The sequence below is a fragment of the Asterias rubens genome, chromosome 17, assembly GCF_902459465.1.
Source record: "Asterias rubens chromosome 17, eAstRub1.3, whole genome shotgun sequence".
NCBI lineage: Eukaryota > Metazoa > Echinodermata > Asteroidea > Forcipulatida > Asteriidae > Asterias > Asterias rubens.
The window spans coordinates 4,725,160-4,747,528 of NC_047078.1; the positions used below are offsets into that span (position 1 = coordinate 4,725,160).

Genomic DNA, 22,369 nt, shown 5'->3' on the forward strand with positions numbered 1-22,369 from the left:
GAAAGTTGCGGTTTTATTTTACCCTTTCATGTCTATAAGGTCGCATTGCTAGAATTGCCACCCGTGTAGTCTTGATAAAAGTCTACCTTAGCATGGAGGAACTTGGAAATACCATAACATGAAGTCGTCTCAAACAACACAACGGCGATTTTCAGTATAATGCAGTGTAAGTAGCGCAAGAGGGCGTACTTTACTGGGCCACAAACCACAAAGAGCGCAACCAAAGTGACTGGTCAACTTCTTTATGGAGGATGGCGCCAGCGCCAGACAGTTTTATTTCCTTTCCATAATGCTACTGAATAATAATTCATTTTGCATGTAGTTTACTTCCCTCAAAATCACGTAATAAAACCCCCATTTAAAGAGGACGACAAGACCATTAAAAAGCTCCCTTTTCCCAAGAGATCTTAGCCCTGCGGCAGGTCACTTCCATCTAACCAATCAAATAGCTCCATTTGATCGGAGCATCCCTGTCTGTAAAGCATTTCACTTCCTGGTTCGTCCGGATGAACCCGTGGGTCTATGTTTACAGTCATGACAGTCAAACCATAGTGTGGTTGATTGGTTTTGATGTTATAATTTCAGGGCGTAACGTCGTTAGAGTAGGTGATAATTTCCTGTGTATATTTCACCGGATTGTCTAGTCGTATAAATTAGTATACTTTTAAGACATGCGAGATGGCGAGTGCAGCAGGAATTATCAACCATCGGCGTACCATTCGGCAGGCTAGTTTAAAATCAGCAGCCAGCGCTATGGATATTTTGATGAGCATGGGATTTCCGAAACACAGGGTGTAAGTATTTTTTTTTCTGTAATTGAACACATTATTTTATCCCCGTTCGTCCTAACAGGAAATACACACCCCAACCTGGTCAATTTAACTACTTTGATTTTAATTTGATGGGGGTGGGGTTGGGGGGGGGGGTGGTCCCGATATGGGGCCTACACTTATCATATATTCATATTCATAATCATAATACAGTAACTGGATAACTTTCCGTATGGCGCCACCACTTATTCACACATTTTTTACGAAAAGGGATATCTCATTGAGGTAAATTAGATACTATATTATTTCTTATCGAATGAAAAAGTGGTGGCGCCATACGGAAACTTGTCCTTATTAGCCTTTACTTTTTAGTCAAGGCGCACGCGGCACACCGGATGGCACGCACAACCCCAAAAATGTAACGCACGAAAAAAGACTATCACTGCGAGCGGCGAAGCCGCGAAGGGCCTTTACCAACTCGTTTGGGGCCTTATGTTTTACTTTACATTTGCCAACGATTTTGGTGGGAGAAAATGTAATGCATAATGCATTAGCGTGGTGAGTTGCTGGCCAATAAGAAGCCACAATTACTTGCATGACGTTACATTTTCTCCCACCAAAATCGTTGGCAAATGTAAAGAAAAATATAAGGCCCCCAAAACGAGTTAGTAAAGGCTAAAGGCTCGCGGTGATAGTCTTTTTTCGTGCGTTACATTTTTGGGGCTGTGCGTGCCATCCGGTGTGCTGCGTGCGCCTTGACTAAAGGCTATGACAGTATGGTCCTAGGCCTCCCGTGGTGTTACGGGGAATGATAGCGGAACGAACCTCATAGATCTAGGAGGACTACTTTCCCTACTTACCAGCTACTATAGCCTAGTTGCGATAACGTAACCACCCCCCCTGGCGGCGAAGGGAGGGCGTCACGTTATCGCAAGTGGAAAAGTTTCCGTATGGCGCCAGGCTCGGGCCTTTAATCACACGGCCGCCGACCCGGCCGGCTTTAAACGGCCGTTGAAGAACTCGTTGCTACCCTTTTATTCCCTTATTAAAGGATAAGGGTCCTTTTTAAGACGTCCACAGATTTACAATAAACTTACAGGGATTGAAGATAATGATAGAGGAAAGCTTCCCTTCAAATATTACCATCTGAGGTTCTGTAGTTTTTGAGAAATGGGTAAAACAAGTCACAAAATAATGTTCGTCTCAAGTGAGCAGAGACAACAATTATTTTACATACTTGTAGTGCTGTAAAATCCCATTAGGCCTAACCAGTTATAAATTGTATTATACATTAAATATATAGCATAACTGGTTAATACGATTTTACATGCTTAAACTGAGACGAATATTATTTGTTTTACTCATTTCTCAAAAACTATACATTACCTCAGTAAGTAACATTTCAAGGGAAGCTCATAATCTTCAAACTGTGTAAGTTTAATGTATCTATGTGGACATGTTAGGAAAAAGTACATCACCCTTTAAAACTCAGCAACAGTGTTTTGATTGTCAGTTGTTTGAGTGTTTACAATGACATTACCTGTAAGGCCTACGTGAGGATAGTATCAATTTTGTAGTTTTTGCCAAGGTTTTTTTATTTTAAAATGACTAAGCCTTTTTGAATATAAAATGTACAACAAACAGTAATTTGACATGCTTGGGAACAGATTGTTAGGCCTTGGAGTAATTTGCTTTTCATTGATTGTGACCTGCACTTGAACCTTGTACTCAAGGATTTTGGTCACTTTAGTTGAAGTAGCTGGCAACTCTTGGAAGGACAACCATGATTAACTGTATGGAGCAAGTTCGGGTGCGCACATTTAGTCCACCAGTGGTCGACCACAGACTAGCAACGCACATGCGCAATGACGTACTCACCCAAACGACTCGTTTGGTAGTCTAGTCAACCTTCCACCTTTTCGCTAAAGTGTCACTGGTTCCCCTCTGCGCTTAACACATGTTAGAATGGAACATGCTGTTGGGACCAGTGAAGAAACCATGAGCTCGAGCCTGCTGGTTCCAAATGGTCGACCACAGTAGTCCACCAATGGTCGACCAGCCTGGGTTCGAGTCAAAATGGTCAACCTTTAGTTTACCATTGTGCACACTCGAACTTGCTCATTGAGTACTGTAACCATGGTAACACAAGTCCTGTTTTTCACTGAATGAATTGAAATTCACTGTATCCAGTCATTTGATGATATTATTCGCACTATATCATCCATTGATGTAATAGCCAGTGGGGTGTCCAGGGGTATCTTTAAGCAATCGCACATCATCGGAAAACAGTATTGACCAAAAGCCCACAAACCTGTACAAATTTAGGCTCAATCGGTCATCAGAGACGGGAGAAAATAGCGGGAAAACCCAGCCTTGCTTCCGCAAGTTTCGCCAAGTCATGACTTGTCATGCTTGTGTTTAAAATAAATCTGTTATTCTCGATATATCGAGAATTAATAATTGTTTTAATGTTTTCTCAAAATGTAAAGCATTTCATGGAATATTATTTTAAGGGAAGTCTTTTAACATTACACTACCTTCTGTAAACCCCGCAAGTTATTTGTTAATCTGGGAACTTTTAATTTTTGTTCTGTTCAGAAAGTGTCCTCAGATGGCTAATTTATCATTAAGGACCTGAACTTGATTTTATTGACTTTATTGATAACATTGTTTCCTTTCCCACTACCAAGAATCCTTTTTATAGTCAGTGGCTCAGCCTTTTGTTATTATAATGTAATATTTATAATGTAATTTCATTACCTGTAGTGTAGGCCTAATAATACTAATAATAATATCAAAGTCTTATGACGCACGTATAGCCTACATGTACCAAACAAGGTGCTCAAGGCACCGAGTGTACAAACTTTCAGAAAGATACATACTGTAGGTTATTGCAGTGATGAATTCTGAGACCCAACAAGGTGCTACGGCGCATTTAGCAGCCACAGCCAGGAACACCGGGGCGAACCCCTTCTCTTTTCGATTTAAGTGCACTGGGTTCTTTTACACGCGCTACACAACACATGGGACCAACGGCTTTACGTTCCATACGAAGGACGAAGCAATGGTTAAAGTGTCTTGCTTAATTTAAAAGGACACAAGAAGTTGGGTCGTTGGTAACATTTTTGTATATCATGATTATTAACAGCTATCCTCTGCTCTTGACCCAAATTCGTTTTGTTATTATAGGTCTATTGGTTTCATTACCTGTAGTGTAGGCCCAGGTATTACTTTATTGTAAAGTACTTTTTAAAGGGTCTATGTAACTTTTGTAGGACAAAAAAACACAATGTCCACAGATTTACACTAAACTTACACAGTTTGAAGATAATGATAGGTGAAAGCTTCCCTGAAAATATTACGTGCTGAGGTGCTGAATCTTTTGGGAAATGAGTAAAACAATGTCATGAGAAGAAAATTGTTTTAATCATTTATACAAAGGTATTTTTATGACATTGTTTTACTCATTTCTCAAAAACTACAGCACCTCGGTAAGTAATATTTGAAGGGAAGCTTTCCACTATCATTATCTTCAAACCGTGTAAGTTTAATGTAAATCTATGGACATTTTGAAAAGGTACTTAAATCCTTTAAACAAGTTATATTGGCTTCTTGTTCCCTTCATTGCATGCTTCGAAAGCATACATTGTAAGCAGTTTTTATAGTGCTTTAATTTTTCAGGTTTTCAAGTTTAAAACATTTTTTTTTGCATTGTTATTTAAGTGTAATTTATTTTACGTTGTGAAATTGTGTGTAATTTGTAAAACAGCATTAAAAGTGACAGATTGAGGACACCAAAAGACAAAACTTGCAGAATTTTCAATTTTTTTAAAAAGCTTTATTGGACACTAATTTTTTACTTTGTAAAACGACAAGTTTTTCTTTTTTAGCAATTCAGCAATTGTACAACAGCATTGACAGATTGCATACATCAAAAGACCCAAATTTGCAAAATTTGCATTTTTGTTGTATTGCTTTTAGACACATTTCTCACTTCATAAAAACAGCACAATTGTAGGGTATATTACTTCAGTGGAATCTATCCCATCACCTACATGTAGCGCAAATCTTGTCCTGGCTATTCCTAGAAATTTGTGTTTTTGTACAGTCACTCTCTATTTTTATTTTACTATTTTAAAAAAGCCCTGTGTACAACATGTGTAATTGTTAATGCCATTTATGCTCAATGGACCATTGTGCGTAACAATCAATTGGTGAAGAGACTCTACATAGGCCCCTATTCTTGCAAAGTTCAAGGGCACGGTACACACATTTTCAATAAAGAATCTATATAGGCCTACAAAATACGTGGAAATAGGGCGTTAATACTGGCATGCTTTACACTTTATACATAAAAATACTGTTTGAGCATCCACATTTATGGCTCCTCACTTAATAAATTTTTATTGTGGAAGTTGAAATTGTGAGAAGTTGAAGCTATAGTTGAAGCTATATTATAGCTTCAACTTCTCACAATTTTTAGGTCACAACATACTATGGTTAGGCAGTCGACACTATTGGTTATTACTCAAAATAGATATACATGTATTAGCATAAAACTAATACAATAATAAAGCTAATACACTACAAAGGCATTGACAGTGTAAGGTTATGTACGTAAAAGCTGAAGAAAAACTGACACTCTCCTATTTGGAATTTAACTTTTTATAAAAAAAGTGAAAACAAAATAAAAAATCTTTGAAAGTTGTATTTTCAAGGCAGTTTGGTCAATTTTGTTTTACATTTGTTTTAATGCAAAATGTATTTATTTATTTTTGTGGTCCACTTCTATTCCAATAAATAGAGTCTTTATGAATGAAACAAAAAATCTCTGACCTTACATCAAAATGACCTAAAATACCAAAATACTAGTGTAGTTTGAGGCAAAATCCCAAAATGCTGGATGAAAACACAATTTCAAATACAACATATTTATGGTTTTGTTTAAAAAAAAGAGACTTTCAGTTCACGTTTGAGTTGTGCAATACTCAATCATAGCAACTATGAGTTTTATCTTTTAATGGAGCACAAAAAACATGTATCTTTGGATGTACAGACATGACAGATCCATTTTTTTTAAGGTTCAAATTTCCTGTCAAATAAAACGGTATTTTAAACCATTTTAAGAACTTTAGAGACTTTGTTCTGACAGTAGAAAATGTGAACTACTTACATAGGAAAAAAACAGAAACACATCCATTTCATAAATTCTATGACAGTATGAGGCGATGAGGTCAGGTAGGAGGCTGAGAAGTCTCAAGTGTAGAACCTGTTTGTTAAAGAACTCTTTTCTACCACAATCTTGTATTCATATTTTTAACGGCAGCCAGTAACTTTTTCTCTCGTTCTTTATTGTTTTATTTCAGGCCCTTTAGGGTAAGAATGTTGATGCCCTTGTGATAGGCTCTATAGGTCTACAATTTAAATTCCATCTACAGTATAGTGTAAATATTGTTTTACTTAATTCACAGTATAATTTGTTAAAAGATATTTCTACTGTTATGGAAGAGCATGTTCGAGAATGTAAAACAATTAATAAACATTGAATCAAATTCAATAGTCATTTTGCAGTCTTTTCCCCTATTAGGGAGTCCCGATGCGCCATACATGTACACATTGTTGAAAAACACATTCTAAATACACTGAAATACTAGTCAAATGTTTTCAAGACCTTGAAGAACTACTAAGCACAATTAATTCTTTCTTTTCCAGGTTTCTCCGTAGTGTTTTGTTGTATTGACCGCCAAAGGGTATGCCTAATCCCTCAATAAAGACTAGTTTAGTTTCAGTTCCCTCTAGTGCAGCTCCATACTCTGTCAACGTCAACCAGTGTTTGCTCACTTTACTGAATGAATAGTCTCTGAACATGCAATGAATGAAACTTGAAAGGTCAATGGTTGATTACCAAGAGACCTGAAGGGATTTAAGTTTGGAATTTATACTCTGGACAAATTTAACACTGAAGTACTTTCACCTCAAGGAATAATGCCTTAAGGTTGGGTCATTTAATGCATAGAAAGTAAAATTTAGAGGTCCCTGTTTGATGTTGCGTTTTGCTTGTTATTGTTAACTCTTTGATCTTTGTGTTTTATGACATTTTACTAACTCTTAAAATAGCTCAAATGCTCAAGCTCAAGAGTCGTTCACCACCGGTTCTTTTCAGAACAAACGCTACTGGAAAAGAGAGGTTATTCATAATGTGGTGTTACCACAAACCTCTCTTAGTTTTATACTTTCACCATGCAAAGTTTCAAATCCTACCTAACAAAGACTCTTTTTTGAAAACCAAGAGTTTCTATGTAAAGTGTAAAATGGTGGAACCTTTTTCCCTCTCTTTTAATAATACTGTACTGACATGACTGAAACCAAAACTGGAAATGCTAGAAGGCGTTTTTAAACCCTGACTGCTGATTGTTTGAATGTGTTTTTCTTGTTTTCTACAGTGAGAAAGCATTAGCAGCTACCGGGCACCAGGATATTCAGCTTGCGTCAGACTGGTAAGTATCCATCAGTTTAATCAACAGCCCCAACCAACCTTATTGCAAAATGGTTATATGAGCATTCATTATTTTTGTTGGATATGAGGAACATGATCAAGATGCAGGCAACATGTTAAAGGCAGTGGACACTGTTGGTGATTACTCAAACAAATTATTAGCATAAAACCTTACTTGCTAACGAGTAATGGGGAGAGGTTGATAGTGAAACACATTTTGAGAAACAGCTCCCTCTGAAGTGAGGTCATTTTCAAGAAAGAAGTTATTTTCAACGAATTTGATTGCGAGACCTCTCATGTTTAGAATTTGAGGTTTAGAAATCAAGCATCTGAAAGCAGACAACTTCGTGTGACAAGGGTGTTTTTTCTTTCATTATTTTCTCGCAACTTCAACGACCGATTGTTATTTTATGCATATGTTGAGATACACCAACTGTGATGACTTAGTCTTTGACAATTACCAATGGTGTCCAATGTCTTTAAAGGTCTTAAGGATGCTCTTTAAATACTGAAAATAAAGGAAATGTATTTTTTTAGATTTATCTTCAAGAGGATGTGCAATACCAAACATGACACATCCTGTACAACACTTGTTTAGTTTGTGTACATCTGTACACGTACTGCATGTCCTTTCCTGTTCTACACCCTAATCTACCCCCAACAGGTCACAAGGTCAACTTGAGGTGGAATATTTGTTAGTGTAGTTATCATTTTGGCAAAACCATATTACAATGTAGTCTATTTTTAGATCATATCTTTGGATGAACCTTTTGTGTACATAGCAGAATTCTTCTGAACATTTTTTTTTTTACAGACACAATTTTCACAAATATTTTGTGGAGTGTCGGACTTAAGGCTTACACTTTGAAATCAAGTCTTAATTGTTCTCTGGTTTGGGGACTTGAGTTGATTTTGACCGGACTTCAGAGACTTTAGACTTGACCTCATAGACTTGAGACTTGGTCCCCGAGAAGTTTTGTGATTATTTTAGTGAAATGGAGTTAGGACTAGTCCTACATGTAACTCTTTCATAAAATCGACCCCCAGACACCTTTGGTAATGGACCCTTCCCATGCAATATGCTAATTACATTCACGCATGCGTACAGACCCTATTGGTTGGCAATCGCCATAGAGTTGTGCACTAAGCAGACGCGCAATCGCGTCTGCGACACGCAGCCATTAGTCCCGTACAAAACAGGGCGACGTGTCCTCATTTTGCTAACCAAAATGTTAGTGCGCACGCGCTGTGTGCAGTTTACATATTTCATGGGAAGGGTCTATTGTCAAAGACCAGTATCCTCACTTTTTGCATCTCAACAAATGCATAACAACAAATCTGTGAGAATTTGGACTTAATTGGTCATCAAAGTTCCAAGAGATTAATAAAAGAAAAAGCAACAACCTTGTCCAGTTGTTCTGTTGGTGCATAAATTTAGTGTGCTTTTCAGATGCCTAAAAAAGGCTTCAGGCCTGAAGTCTTTTATTGAGTTAGAAATTACCTCTTTCTCAAAAACTATGTTACTTCAAAGAGAGCTGTTTCTCACAATGTTTTATACTACCAACAGCTCTCCATTGCTCATTACGAATTAAGTTTTTAAACCAACAATTATTTTGAGTAATAGTGTCCAGTGACTTTAATGACAACTCTGTTTTTTTGGTTTATCCTCTTCCAGGCTTCTTGATCATGTTGATGACCCAATGCTGGACGAGCCATCACCGAGGGAGTATGTCCTTTATGCATGTCCTGTCGGACCTCTTGGTGAAGAACTCGATGAATTCTGGACGAAGTCTCTTCAGCATTGCGGGAGAAACGGAGCCCACAGTCTCCTGCCTCATGTTACGTTGTGCTCATTCTTTACCGTAAGTAGAAACTCTAGTGTTCAACTTCTTCAAGAAATCTTCATTTTATATGTTCTACCCCACACTGGCTGATGAATAGAGCAAGCTAGTCCAAGTGTTGAGACCAAATAAGAACTCACTTAGACTAGTGTTGTAGTCGCGACTATTACATCATTAGTCGAGTCGCGACTTCCATTTTTGAACTGCTCGGTCAATCGTGTTGCCACAACTACTACAAAAATAGTCGCGACTACCTGTTTGGTAAACCAATTGTGTCGCTCAGGACTAACCACGACGACACAATTTACTTACAAAACACAATCAGACATCAGTGACACATACTTTCAATCCTTTCAGCTTGAACTTTACTATATTGCGCTTGCTGCAAATAAAAAAATGAGAATTGAGAATAAAAAAATCAGTCACAACTAGTGTAGTAGTCAAGACTGATTGAGGTGTGACTTGTCGAGTAGTAAATTTCATTAGTTGCCCAGGCCTACAAACATGTAACATTTGTATTATTATTTTTTTTGGTATAAAATATGCAAGTTCGCCCCAAACTAAAAGCCATCCTGCTTGTAGAAATGATTTAACATAAAAAAAAACGGGAGAGCTGGAGGCAGGAATTGATATTCCTCATAAAACAGACCAGATTGTAGGATGGGGGGAAACATCCACCAGGCAAGAGATGCAGCACCTGATAAAAATAATAATAATAATAATAATTAGAGATTTATAAAGCGCACATATCTGCCTTAAATGGCACCCAAGGCGCACAAGAAAAAAAACCCACTAGAAACAGTAATTAACGAAATAATGACAAGTATGGAAATGACAGTTAATTGCTGAATTCCTTCATGAGGTATGTTTTCAGATGCTTGTGGAACAATTCTGTAGTTTCGCTAGATTTGACCTGTATGTGGGAAGTGCATTCCACAAAAGTGGGGCTGCTGCAGAGAAAGACCTGTCACCCCAAGACCTCCTCGTTCTAGTTTATTGGAGCTGCTGGGCTTTTTCTGAAGGCAGGCCAGGTCTGGAAGATGTCTTATCCACAAGCAGATAAAGCTGTTGGAGCCTTGTTCTACATCTCAACAAATCAAGAGTGTATGGTATGGTTTCATGCTCAAACACATTGTATAACATTGATTTGCACTACATAATTTTCTTGGACTCTCCGACTCTTTTATTTTCCCAGTGTGTAGACAGCAATGTAGAGATGTTAACGGCAGCTTTACAACAAGCCATGGAGGAGCTTGAACAAACAGCTCCAGAGACGGTCACACTAGAACATTACTCATCGGCAAACTTCATCGGGCTGTTTATTGAGGAAACACACGCTGACTACATGCGTAGATTGACGGCGCAGTTCGCCACTGAGGCACTTAGAAAAGCAGGTAGGTCTTATAGGAGGTACCATGGGGAAAGGGTTAAGGGTCAAGTTTGATGTGTTTTTTTTCCGAAAAAAACAAAACAAAAGTTAAGATAACAAAAGTATGGGATCACAATATAACGTGAGGTTACATAATGTCATTTTGTTTACCAAGGACCTTAACATTTTGGAAGAGTTGTTGGCACATAAAAATTACTCCATTGTATTTTGTCGTAGTTTACTTTTTCGCACCGTAGATCGATTAGCCAGTGTCTGTGTTTTAGACAGATACTTTCATGGTAAAATGTGCCACCAGTGTGTCTGGTTCCTCCTATCAGAGTGTTTGAGCATGACACCAGGCTTTCTACTTTTTCTCACCCATACACTCTAGGTTTGTAAAGATGTAGAACAAAGAGCCATTCCAACGGCTTTGTTTCATGGGGCATGTTTCCCTCCATCCTACAATCTAGACTGTTCTTTGAGGAATAACAATTCCTACCTTCAGCTCCCCTGAGATGTTGCGTCTTTAACATTTTCTTCTTGTAGCCAATTACCAGAAGTGGTTTTAAACCTTGTTTTGGGTGAACTTAAAAAGTAACAAAAATAAAACAAGTTTTGAGGTGGAAGGTAAAACAACAGCAGTGGACACTATTGGTAATTACTCAAAATAATTACTAGCATAAAACCTTACTTCGTAATGAGTAAAGAGGAGAGGCTGGTAGTATAAAACATCTGAAATGGAGTAAGAGAAATGGAGTTTTTGAGAAAGAAGTAATTTTTCACGAATATGATTTTGAGACCTCAAGTTTAGAATTTGAGGTCCCGAAATCAAGCATCTGAAAGCACACAACTTCATGTGACAAGGGTGTTTTTTTCTTTCATAGTTATCTCGCAACTCCGACAACCAATCGAGCTAAAATTTTCACAGGTTTGTAATTTTATGCATATGTCGAGATATGTCTTTGACATTTACCATTAGTGTCCAATGGCTTTAAAGACAATTAGACTTGTTTGATTGAGTATGGGGTAATATTTTAAATTTTCTTTTTTGTTTTCAGGGGTGAAAGTTGACCCACACAAGAAGCAGCTTCACATGACCTTAGCGTATCAGTTTAATACCTCACATCACGACGTCTTAGAGAAACTGTCTAAGGAAGTAAGCATCAACGCCGCAGCGAGATGGGAACTCAGGCTGTATTCACGAGACCCACGAGCTGCTAAGACAGAGGTAAGAAAGATGGAGCTCAACACTCTTATTAGAGCCAAACGAGAAGCGAGAAAGCACACAATTTCGTGTGACAAAGGTGTTTTTTCTTTCATAGTTATCTCGCAACTCCGACGACCAATCGAGCTTAAATTTTCACAGGTTTGTTATTTTATGCATTTATGTCGAGATACAGCAAGTGAGAAGACTGTTCTTTGACATTTACCATTAGGGTCCAATGGCTTTAAAGACGTGGGAGGAAAATCCAAGAGAAGTATTCCAGGAAAAAACCCAATCCGTCGAGTAGGGGCTGAAAACCCAAATGAATATCTCGTCTCTTTATCCAAGATGCAAATTAAAATCGTTGCAGTACCCGCTGCTAAAACACAGCATACGAACTGCCTCTAGCTACCGGTAATCTCATCTGCTCTTGATTAGCAAAGGTTGCGGGTTTGAATCCCACTCGAGAAATATGCGTGTGATTGTTTTCACAGAACCCAGTGAAAGTACTGGAGTATACAGTGCTTACAAGCATTAGGGTAAGGTTGAAAGCCAAATAAATATTCTTCTCTTCACCCAGGGGTATAAAATAGGTACCTGCGAGGGTAGAGGTTGATATTGTTTATGAAAAAAGCCTTTGGAGCGCTACGCTTTTTTGTCGAGGCTGTATACTCCCCTTAAAGACAACGGACACTGTTGGTAATTGTCAAAGACAAGTCTTCTCACTTGGTGTATCTCAACATAATATATGCATAAAATAACAAACCTGTGAAAATTTGAGCTCAATTTGTTGTTGAAGTTGCGAGATGACAATGAAAGAAAAAAACACCCAGCCCCCGATTTCACGAAACTCATCGCAAGTAGCGACGCATCGTAGGGTTTGCGATGCGTCGCAGACCTAAGACATGTCGCGGCTGCGACGAGTTCCGCAGTCCATTTCACCAAACACGTCGTAAGCGCGACGAGTCGCAATACAAACTATTTTCACTCTTAATAAAAACAACCCTTTGGACGAGGATGAACTGCTAAAGTTCTGCGGCTGTTTTATGTTGTGTACAACTTGGTCATGAAACAGTCATGTATTATAGTTCATTCAAGATGGCAGACACTCAACCGTTTCGGACTAGTTGTTTAGGTTTTTGGTTTATAATTATTTATTTGTTTAGTTGTTTTAGTTTGTGTGTGTTCGTTTGTTATGCGTGTGTTTGTTTTCTTTTCTTTTACCCGTCCTTTTTTTTTTTTTTTTTGGGGGGTGGTAAATTTCCATTTGTTGTCTTGTGTCTTCCCGATTGGTTCACGGAAGTTACGTGTGGTAATTGTTATGTCCTTTCATGCATTTTGTGCGTAAACAAATGAAACATAGCATTCTTACGACGACCCTATGGGTAGTCGTAACTTACAACGTGTTCTTCCTCGTTGTCAAGGAACTTGCGACGTATCCGACGCATCGTAACTTTGATGAAATCGATTTATACGCATCGCAACTTACGACGTGTAACCGGTCGCAACTTGCACTTGCGACGCGTCGCAGCGCTTCGTGAAATCGGGGGCATGTCACACGAAGTTGTGTGCTTTCAGATGCTTGATTTCGAGACCTAAAATTCTAAACTTGAGGTCTCGAAATCAAATTCGTCGAAAATTTCTTCTTTCTCAAAAACTATGGCACTTCAGAGGGAGCCGTTTCTCACAATGTTTTATTCCATCAACCTCTCCCCATTACTCGTCACCAAGAAAGGTTTTATGATAATAATTATTTTGAGCAATTACCAATAGTGTCCACTGCCTTTAAAGCTGAGAAAGATTAAAGGAATGTTATTTTCCCGATGACCAGGGGACGAATGTAAAACGTGTTGAGACAGTTACTTTGAGCTGCACATTACAAGAACTAGCTGTTATTATTATTATTATCCCCGATGCAAATTTAACATCTTTAAAATTTCCTAACTGTTTCCCTCTCAGGTTTTAAGGGTCCTTTACTCACACACACCGCGCGCAGAAGACGAACTGGAACTCATTCCCGACGACTACATCTTTATGTCGGGTACAGACGCCAGAGGGAGTAATGATGGCTGGTATAAGGGTACATCCCACCAGACGGGTTTGAACGGAATGTTTCCGGGTAATTACACAGAAAAGGCACCGGAGTCAGACACATGGACGGTACACAGGTGATAATAATAATTTGATTTGATTTGATTTGACATGGTTCATAAAAACAAAGACCATCGCTGCCAAAGGCTGAATTGCAGTCAATTTACAACTGTGCAAAGATATAAAAATACAAGTTTCAAAGAATTTAAAATACAAGAAAATGATCAAATGTAAAACACCAATATTTGAAAAAAACAAGATTTGCAAAGATGACTTAAAAACTATAGTGATCCAAGAAGATTCAGACTGAAATTGCCTCCAGATTGGGACTACCAAAATCTACAAAGGTGATAGCTCTAATTGACAAGCCTAAATAACTAATTAATCTCAGGAGTAAAGGAAAAAACAAACTCAGGTTTACATAACAAAATAAGACTAAAACAGACAAAAAACAAATAAATGAATAGTGGCGTCTTATAGCGCTCATATCGGCCACTTAGTGCCGCTCAAGGCGCTTCAACTTACAGTATTTTCCTGCAAGGCATGAGGGACTACCATTGAATATATGAGACCTCCTTTTTCATAGCTACATGTAAAGTTTTTTTCCTGGTGCAAACCAGAAACACTGAAGTTTCTGAAGTTACTAATAGACTAAAGGCTACTCAAGAATCAGCAGCCGCTGCAACTTATCACCACGGTAACATGAGTGGAAATATAGGTTGCCCTTGGCAACAGCCACAGTGGCTAATTCAGACACAGAGTCCTTTTTTATTCCATTCACTAGTCAAAGAAAATGTAGTTTCTGGAGTACGCCTGTTTCCGAAACAAATCAAACTTTCTGTTTCATGTTATGTTTCCTGGCATGCCTGGTTGCGCTGAACATCTCTCAACTTGTTTTTTTTTTGTTTATCACCAGAGTTATTCCCCTCACAAAATCCCTGAGCGCTAATCAAGTCTTGATCAACCTTGATGACAAAGTTCCCAGTCCGCCCGCCCCTCCTGGAGCAGACGAACATCGGTCCAGTCAGTACAAATCACCAGAGGGACTCTTAAAACAGTCTCAGGAGGAGGAGTCCAAATATGCAAATGTGAGTGACATCATATGCTAGTTAGGATGCATTTGTAGAATTTGAACCTTGGTGGGAGTGTAGTTAGATGAGGTTTGTGGTAAAACCATGTGGAAATCTCTTTTTTTGAGTTATTTTGTTGGTGCTGAAAAGAATCGGTGGTTAACAGCTCACAGTTTCGATCAGTATGCTCTGATTGTCTACCGGAGGATGCTGGACTTTTTTTTGTGATCACAAAGCTCCTGTGCTGCACCTTTGCACCCACAGAATTTTATTTCAGTTCATTTATTCATTGGGGTTGTAAATGACTCTCAGAAAAGCAAACTTAATCACTTTATTAGCCAAGAGCTCAATAGAGAGAAGACAATGAAGGAAGTTTCAGTTTTAGATGTTGGAGGCAAACCCCAAAGAATTATTCCAGAGAGAGTCCATGCAGTCGGGTGTGGACTGAAAACGTGATGCCAGAGGTGGAAGTCAAAGCTTAGAGGCCTTTGCAGTCATGGCAGTAGGCACTTTACAAATGTCTTTATTATTATAGTTATTAAAGCAAGATACCACTACGCCAACCTGACCGCTCAAACCATTGAAATACCTTGGATATTCTTCTTGTCGTAGCTCTTCAAGTTGACCAAGACGCCGGCGCGATCGAACAGCATTCCCCTTGCCACAACGACGACGGATCTTCACAAACAGCCAAGGCGTCTCTTTGTGATTCGACATGCAGAGAGAGTAGATATTACATTCGGCCAGCAGTGGTTGCAGTACTCATTTGATACCGAGGGTAAGTTAATAGACTGTGCCAAGCGCTCTAGTGATGCACTGCTGCCTGTGCTTGCACTGCCATTGCTGGGTCCAGGCAATGCAATGATTTGTACACGAGGGCATAACAAAATCATCCAAATTTTTAGCATTCTATGCAAATTAAGTGTCTTCCCCAATGATTTCCATAACTTTCCCTTGCAGCACAGTTTGACATAATTATGTAGAATATTCTTATTGAGCAATTTGATACTAACAGAAAGTGAATACTGAATCTGTTTTTCAAAACCTTGCAGATAAAACACATTTTGAAACCGCGCCTTGCAGTCTCTGCGCCTATCGCACTCAACTCGCCTATTGTCTGCTTAGTTTTCAGGGTTAAATTTCTGTTTAGTAGTAATTATTTAGGGTACTGTGAATGTGTTCTATACATCGCTATATCATGCTGTCCTGTCACAGAAATTGTGTTTTTCTATTTTTCTATGTATTTGTGTATACAAAATCGCGCTTTTGCGACCCAGCAATGGTGCCGCAGCCAAGGCCAGTGTACAGCACCTGCACTTTGGGGCTAAAATGGAACGGTCTATACCGTTCAAGGCAGTGGACACTATTGGTAATTACTCAAAATAATAATTAGCATAAAACCTTACTTGGTAATGAGTAACGGGGAGAGGTTGATAGCATAAAACATTGTGAGAAACGGCTCCCTCTGAATGTCTGAAGTGATGTTGTTTTTGAGAAAAAAGTACTTTGATTTTGAGACCTCAGATTTAGAATTTGAGGTCTCAAAATCAAGCATCTGAAAGCACACAACTTCGTGTGACAAGTGTGTTTATTCTTTCATTATTATCTCGCAAATTCGATGACCAATTGAGCTCAAACTTTCACAGGTTCATTATTTTTGTGCATATGTTGAGATACACCAAGTGAGAAGACTAGTCTTTGACAATTACCAATAATGTCCAGTGTCTTTAACAAACCCAGTGCACTTATGAATAAGAGAAGGGGGTAGCATATTACACCAGATTGTAAACCATTAAATGGTCTTTGACATTTCTGTTGTGGTTTTATTACTTGATGGTTTTTTTCAAACAGGTAACTACCTCAAGAAAAATATAAACATGCCAAAGAAAGTTCCGTTGCGTGCCGGAGGTCCGCCCTGTTTCAACAAGGACTCGCCTATCACTGAGGTGGGACAATTCCAGGCAAGGTTAACCGGTAAGTCCACAAATAGTAATAGTACACTGGTGATCCCCTGGCTGCCGCGTCCCAGATTGTGTCGTATAACCGGGTGTGGTCCCTGGCTACCAGCAGCTAACGGTTGTATGGCTTTTTTTTTTTAAATACATCAGGCCTAAATTCATTAGGCGGTTGGGTTGGCGTTGTGGTATCTTTTATTGCCATCAACCTTCTGGACCATGTGGACCCCAGTTCGAATCTCGCCAGGGGGCACAATTATGTGTATTGGGGTTTCAGTCCTTACCTGATTGGCGTGGGTTTTCCCCTGGATTCATTCTTCAGCCGTATTCGCACTGGATTAATATTTTGGGTGTAGCTTAATCATGACGCTGGGTAACATTCCGAGGGATTGACTTTCCCGCCGTCCGCACTTGGATTTATTTGACTTGCCATTGTATTGGGCTCAGCTACAAATTCCTTCTCTGAAGTTTTTTCGATGTACTTTTACATCATGTCAATTCAATAAATGGCCCTTTTTTTTGGTTGAAAATAATCATATATGGTAATTTAAAACTGTTAAAATTCGTTGACCTTTATCATCTTAACTTAGGAAAGTTTATGTATAAATATATGAATAATCTTTTACCTGCTTGTTTCAACTCCAGTTTTACACTTACCTCAAACATCCACTCCTATTATACCTATAGCGCTGCTAGGAAAAATCTGTATGTTAACTATCGTAGAACCTCGTTGTCTAAAAATGGTGTTGTCCAGCGTGGCGCTTTATTTTGGAATAGTCTGGATGACTCTTTTAAGTCATTGCGTACTCTCTCAACTTTTACCAAAAAACTTAAAACTCGTTTTCTTAATGAATACTAAGATTCTGATGTTATTTTTGTATGTAGAAATTGTAACGGCTTTATTTTCTGTCTTACACCTGTCAATTTTGTCCTGTTAGTTTTGTCCTGTATTTTTAATGTCTGTCTGTTTTTTTGGTTTGTCTGTTCATAGGCTGGGGAACAAAAGCTGTGCTTCTCCCCGGACCTAGATGTTGCCTTTTGTTTATTGTTTCATCTTTTAATATATTTTATATTTACTTTTATTTTGTCCATATTACTCTGTATCACACACTATTTGCAACATTGAATAAACGTTTATATCTATCTAATCTCCCTGGTCTTATTTTTTTGTTCAGGGGGAAATTACGGTGGAACATGGATTAAAAATCACTATAAAGTAAATACTGATTGATGTTGTCTCTTTTTTTTTCAGGCGAAAGTATGAGGGAAAATGGAATAAAAATAACTCACGTTTATTCTTCACCCGCCCTGAGATGTGTTCAGACGGCGCAGGCTATCTTGCAAGGTAAGAGAAGAAATACATGCCGTGGCGTGTCATGGCTTGCCGAATTAGAACATCGAAACCCTGTGGAATTGGGACCTAGGCAGGGACAGTGTGTAAGTTTACCAGGGTAACCGTGGGGTAAAAAACTCCTGGGCCTCCCCAGGTCTGTATTCCCTGTTTTCCGCGGGTACAAGAGAAAAACAGCAGAAATAGCAGAAGAGGAGTTTTTTGAAGCATCAATGCAAAAACGCGTTCTCCTTTTTGTGTAAAAACGTCATATCTCACTTAGGCCTGCTCTAAATGTTGCAGTGTTGCCATGTTAAAACTCAAATAATTGGAAAATGACAAGTTGAATTTGACAAAGAAGCGATGTAGGTAGCCCAAACTTTTGATTTAAAGGAACACGTTACCTTGGATCGGACGAGTTGGTCTATAAAAAGCATTTGTAACCGTTTGTTATAAAATGCATATGATTAGAAAGATGTTTTAAAAGTAGAATACAATGATCCACACAACATTGCCTCGAAATTGCGTGGTTTTCCTTTTCCTTTGCGAACTAACACGGTCGGCCATTTATGGGAGTCAAAAAGTTGACTCCCATAAATGGCCGACCGTGTTAGTCGACGAGGTAAAAGGAAAACTGCGCAATTTCGAGGCATGGTTGTGTGGATCATTGTATTCTACTTTTACAACATATTTCCACCCATATGCATTTTATAACAAACGGTTACAAATGCTTTTCAAAGACCGACTCGACCGATCCAAGGCAACATGTTCCTTTAATGATAGCGCAGGCTTTATTCTCACAATTGTTTGTATTTATATTACCAGGTCTGAATTCTCCTGACTGTCATAAGATACGCATCGATACATCTCTCTTTGAGTGGCTCGCTTGGTGTAAAGGCATCCTCCCGAAATGGCTGACACATTCTGAGCTGACGGCGTTTGGTCTAAACGTTGACACTAACTATAAGGAGCTGATCTCAGCGAGTGATCTCAATCTACAGGAGAACTGTCAATCTTACTATAAGAGAGGAGATGCATTGTTGAGACGGGAGATTAAGGAACATCCAGAAGGTAGGTCAACTGACTTTAGACAGGTTCCCTTGCCTTTGGATAGTCCGATAGAGACATGCACTGGTCTTACGAGCCAAATGATTTCATTGGATACAATGATTTCATTTTAAAATGATGCATTGTTGTTGCTGTAGATGATGATGATGTACAGATGTAGAGATAAATCTAGCGCTGTCATGTGACTCATGTTGTGGTAGTGTAGTAGCCGAGCGGTTAAGAGCACCGAATTCAAACTCTGGTGTTTCTGATCAGCAGAGTGTGGGTTCGAATCCCCAGCCATGACACTTAACCATTGCTTCGTCCTTCGGATGGGACGTAAAGCCATTGGTCCCATGTGTTGTTAAACGCATGTAAGAGGATCCAGTGCACTTATCGAAAAGAGAAGGGGTTTGCCCGGTGTTCCTGGCTGTGGCTGCTGTATCAGCCGTTGAACCTTGTAAACCCTTTTAAAAGCAGTGGACACTATTGGTAATTACTCAAAATAATTATTAGCATAAAACCTTTCTTGGTAATGAGTAATGGGGAGAGGTTGATAGGATAAAACGTTGTGAGAAACGGCTCCCTCTGAAGTAGGCCCTAATGTAGTTTTCGAGAAAGAAGTAATTTTCCACGAATTTGATTTCGAGACCTCAGATTTAGAATTTGAGCTTTCGAAATCAAGCATCTGAAAGCACACAACTTCATGTGACAACAGGACAAGGGTGTTTTTTTCTTTCATTATTATTTTGCAACTTCAATGACCGATTGAGTTCAAATTTGAGAAGACTGGTCTTTGACAATTACCATTAGTGTCCAGTGTCTTTAACAAACCCAGTGCACTTATGGATAAGAGAAGGGGGTTCGCCCCAGTGTTCCTGGTTTGATTGGTAGCATGTTACACCTAATTACCAACAGTGTCCAGTGTCTTTAACAAACCCAGTGCACTTATGGATAAGAGAAGGAAGTTCGCCCCAGTGTTCCTGGTTTGATTGGTAGCATATTACACCAAAGCAGATTGTAAACCATTAATGGTCTTTGACATTTACCAAGCATGTCCTATCCCTTTAATACTTGTTATTATAATTTTTATATGACCTTTACCCTTTGACCTGCTCCAGGTGATATTCTGATTGTGGGTCATGCCAGTAGTTTGGATGGTTGCACACGGTATCTACAGGGCCTATCAGCGAGGCCTGCGTTAGAGTTCTCAAAGATTGTACAGAAGGTAAGACCAGAGGCCTATAGTTTCATGAAGCTTTTAAGCAGATAATTCTGCTTTGCAAATTTCTTTGCTAAGCAAAATTTTAGTGGGGCACCAGCCAAAACAATGCAAACTATATGTAAGGTTGGCTGTTAACCTGTTTATACTAAGCAGTACTTTTCTGTGCTTAGCAATGTTTTTGAGGTTGCAGGCTTAACGTACAATTTGTGACGGGTATCCTACTCATTATTGATTAGCAGGGATTTTTGTAAGCAGTATTTTCTGTTGAAGCAGCTCTATGAAACTTGGCCCTGTACCATAGAGTTACATACAAAAACTAGAGGGCACACTGGCCTATGTATATACGCGCTCCGGCATGCGCGCAGGCGGCCTTTTTCTAAGTTGAACAAACAGGCATTGCTTAGCGTGTGTTTGTGCGGCCATTTTGTAAGTTGATAAAACAGCATCGCGTCAGCGTTCAATAAACACAAACTCCAACGTGTACTTCGTATTCAATGCGCATACAGAATGGTGCGCGCGTGTCTCCTTGCAGTCCCGTCGGGTTTGTGCAAGAAGCATCACCAGTGTGCCCTCTAGTTCTTATATATAACTCTATGCCCTATACCCAATTTCATAGAGCTGCTCCATCAGAAAAAGTCTAAAAGTAAGCAGGATACCAGTCCCAAGCGGTGGTTGTGATAAGGTATTTTGGCTTAAAACCTTATTCTGGTAAGCACGATTATTTGTGCTTAAGCAACACAACTTGGACCTCTGAATTGTCAGGAGTTGTCTGGTTTCACGATTTTTGACTGATCTTCCGAACCTTAAGATTTTCTTGAAAGAGGAAAACTTGCCATGACAGAGATAATAACAAGTTTTGGTCCTTGACATGACCAAAACATCAGCTATCTATTTGAAACGATGTAGAGAGTCTGAAAACCTGTAAAATGTAACATTCTTTACATTCAGGGTGCTCGTTTTCACACAAAGATCCGGTCTTTTAGATTTTCCATGTGTATACAATCTCATCTGTAGGGTGTCATAGCCGAGTGGTTAAGAGCACCGAATTCAAGTTCTGGTGGTTAAGTTTCTTAGAGTGTGGGTTTGGGTCCCAAAGGTGAAACCTGTGTCCTTGAGCGAGATACTATAACTGCTTCACTTCATCAAGGGGTACAAATGGGTACCTGCGAGGGTAGATGTTGATAATGTGTATAAAAAAGCCTTTGGAGCGCCACGGTTGCCCAGGGTTGTATACTCCCCAGGGAGCTGAGACAAATTAAAGGAAGGTTATTGGCCCAATGACTAGGGCACTATTGTTAAAAGCATTGAGACGGTTATTGTGAAATTCGCTAAGTAAGAACTTGTTGTTGTTTTTTTTTCTTGTAAAATGTACAATTTTGTACATGCAGTGTGCTGATTTGTCATTTTAATATAATCTTATTCCGCTATTTATCCTTCTGTTCAGGTTCCGTATTGTGGGGCCATCGCTCTTCAAGAATATATCGACTTTGGAATATGGGACCTTATAACTCCTCCGTTTCCCACACTTACTCATGCACCAAATGGGCGATTTGACTGGCACATTATGCAAGGGTAACTCTACCACCCCCACTGACTGTACTCAAGAGAATCAAGAGAATTACATGCTTGGATCTGGCTGCCTAGTCATGTAAGCTTAACTCTCTACTGGACCTTAAAGACAGTGTACACTATTGGTAGGTGCTCAAAATAATTGTTAGCATACAAACTTACTTGTTAGGGATCAATGTAGAGATGTTGATAGTATAAACCATTGTGAGAAATGGCTCCCTCTGAAGTAACGTCGTTTTTGAGAAAGAAGTTATTTCTCACCAAAATATTCGAATTTGATTTTTGAGACCCCAGAATTAGATTTTGAGGTCTCGAATTCAAGTATCTAAAAGCACACAACTTCGTGTAACAAGGTATATTTTTTTTCTTCATACTATTTTGCAATTTTGACAACCAATTGAG

The 22,369-nt window shown here is 39.0% G+C and overlaps 1 protein-coding gene across 1 annotated transcript; it reads left to right on the forward strand.

The window, feature by feature from the left end:
• The first annotated feature begins 678 nt into the window (after nucleotides 1-678).
• Nucleotides 679-22,144, forward strand: LOC117301830 (ubiquitin-associated and SH3 domain-containing protein B-like). The gene is made up of 13 exons (XM_033785826.1): nucleotides 679-794; nucleotides 7,214-7,267; nucleotides 8,942-9,128; nucleotides 10,303-10,501; nucleotides 11,535-11,704; nucleotides 13,640-13,848; nucleotides 14,688-14,859; nucleotides 15,454-15,619; nucleotides 16,693-16,815; nucleotides 18,049-18,141; nucleotides 18,952-19,197; nucleotides 20,295-20,401; nucleotides 21,843-22,144. The coding sequence occupies exons 1-13, from the start codon at nucleotides 679-681 to the stop codon at nucleotides 21,972-21,974; spliced, it is 1,974 nt and encodes a 657-aa protein (XP_033641717.1). The 3' UTR covers nucleotides 21,975-22,144.
• Nucleotides 22,145-22,369: the final 225 nt, after the last annotated feature.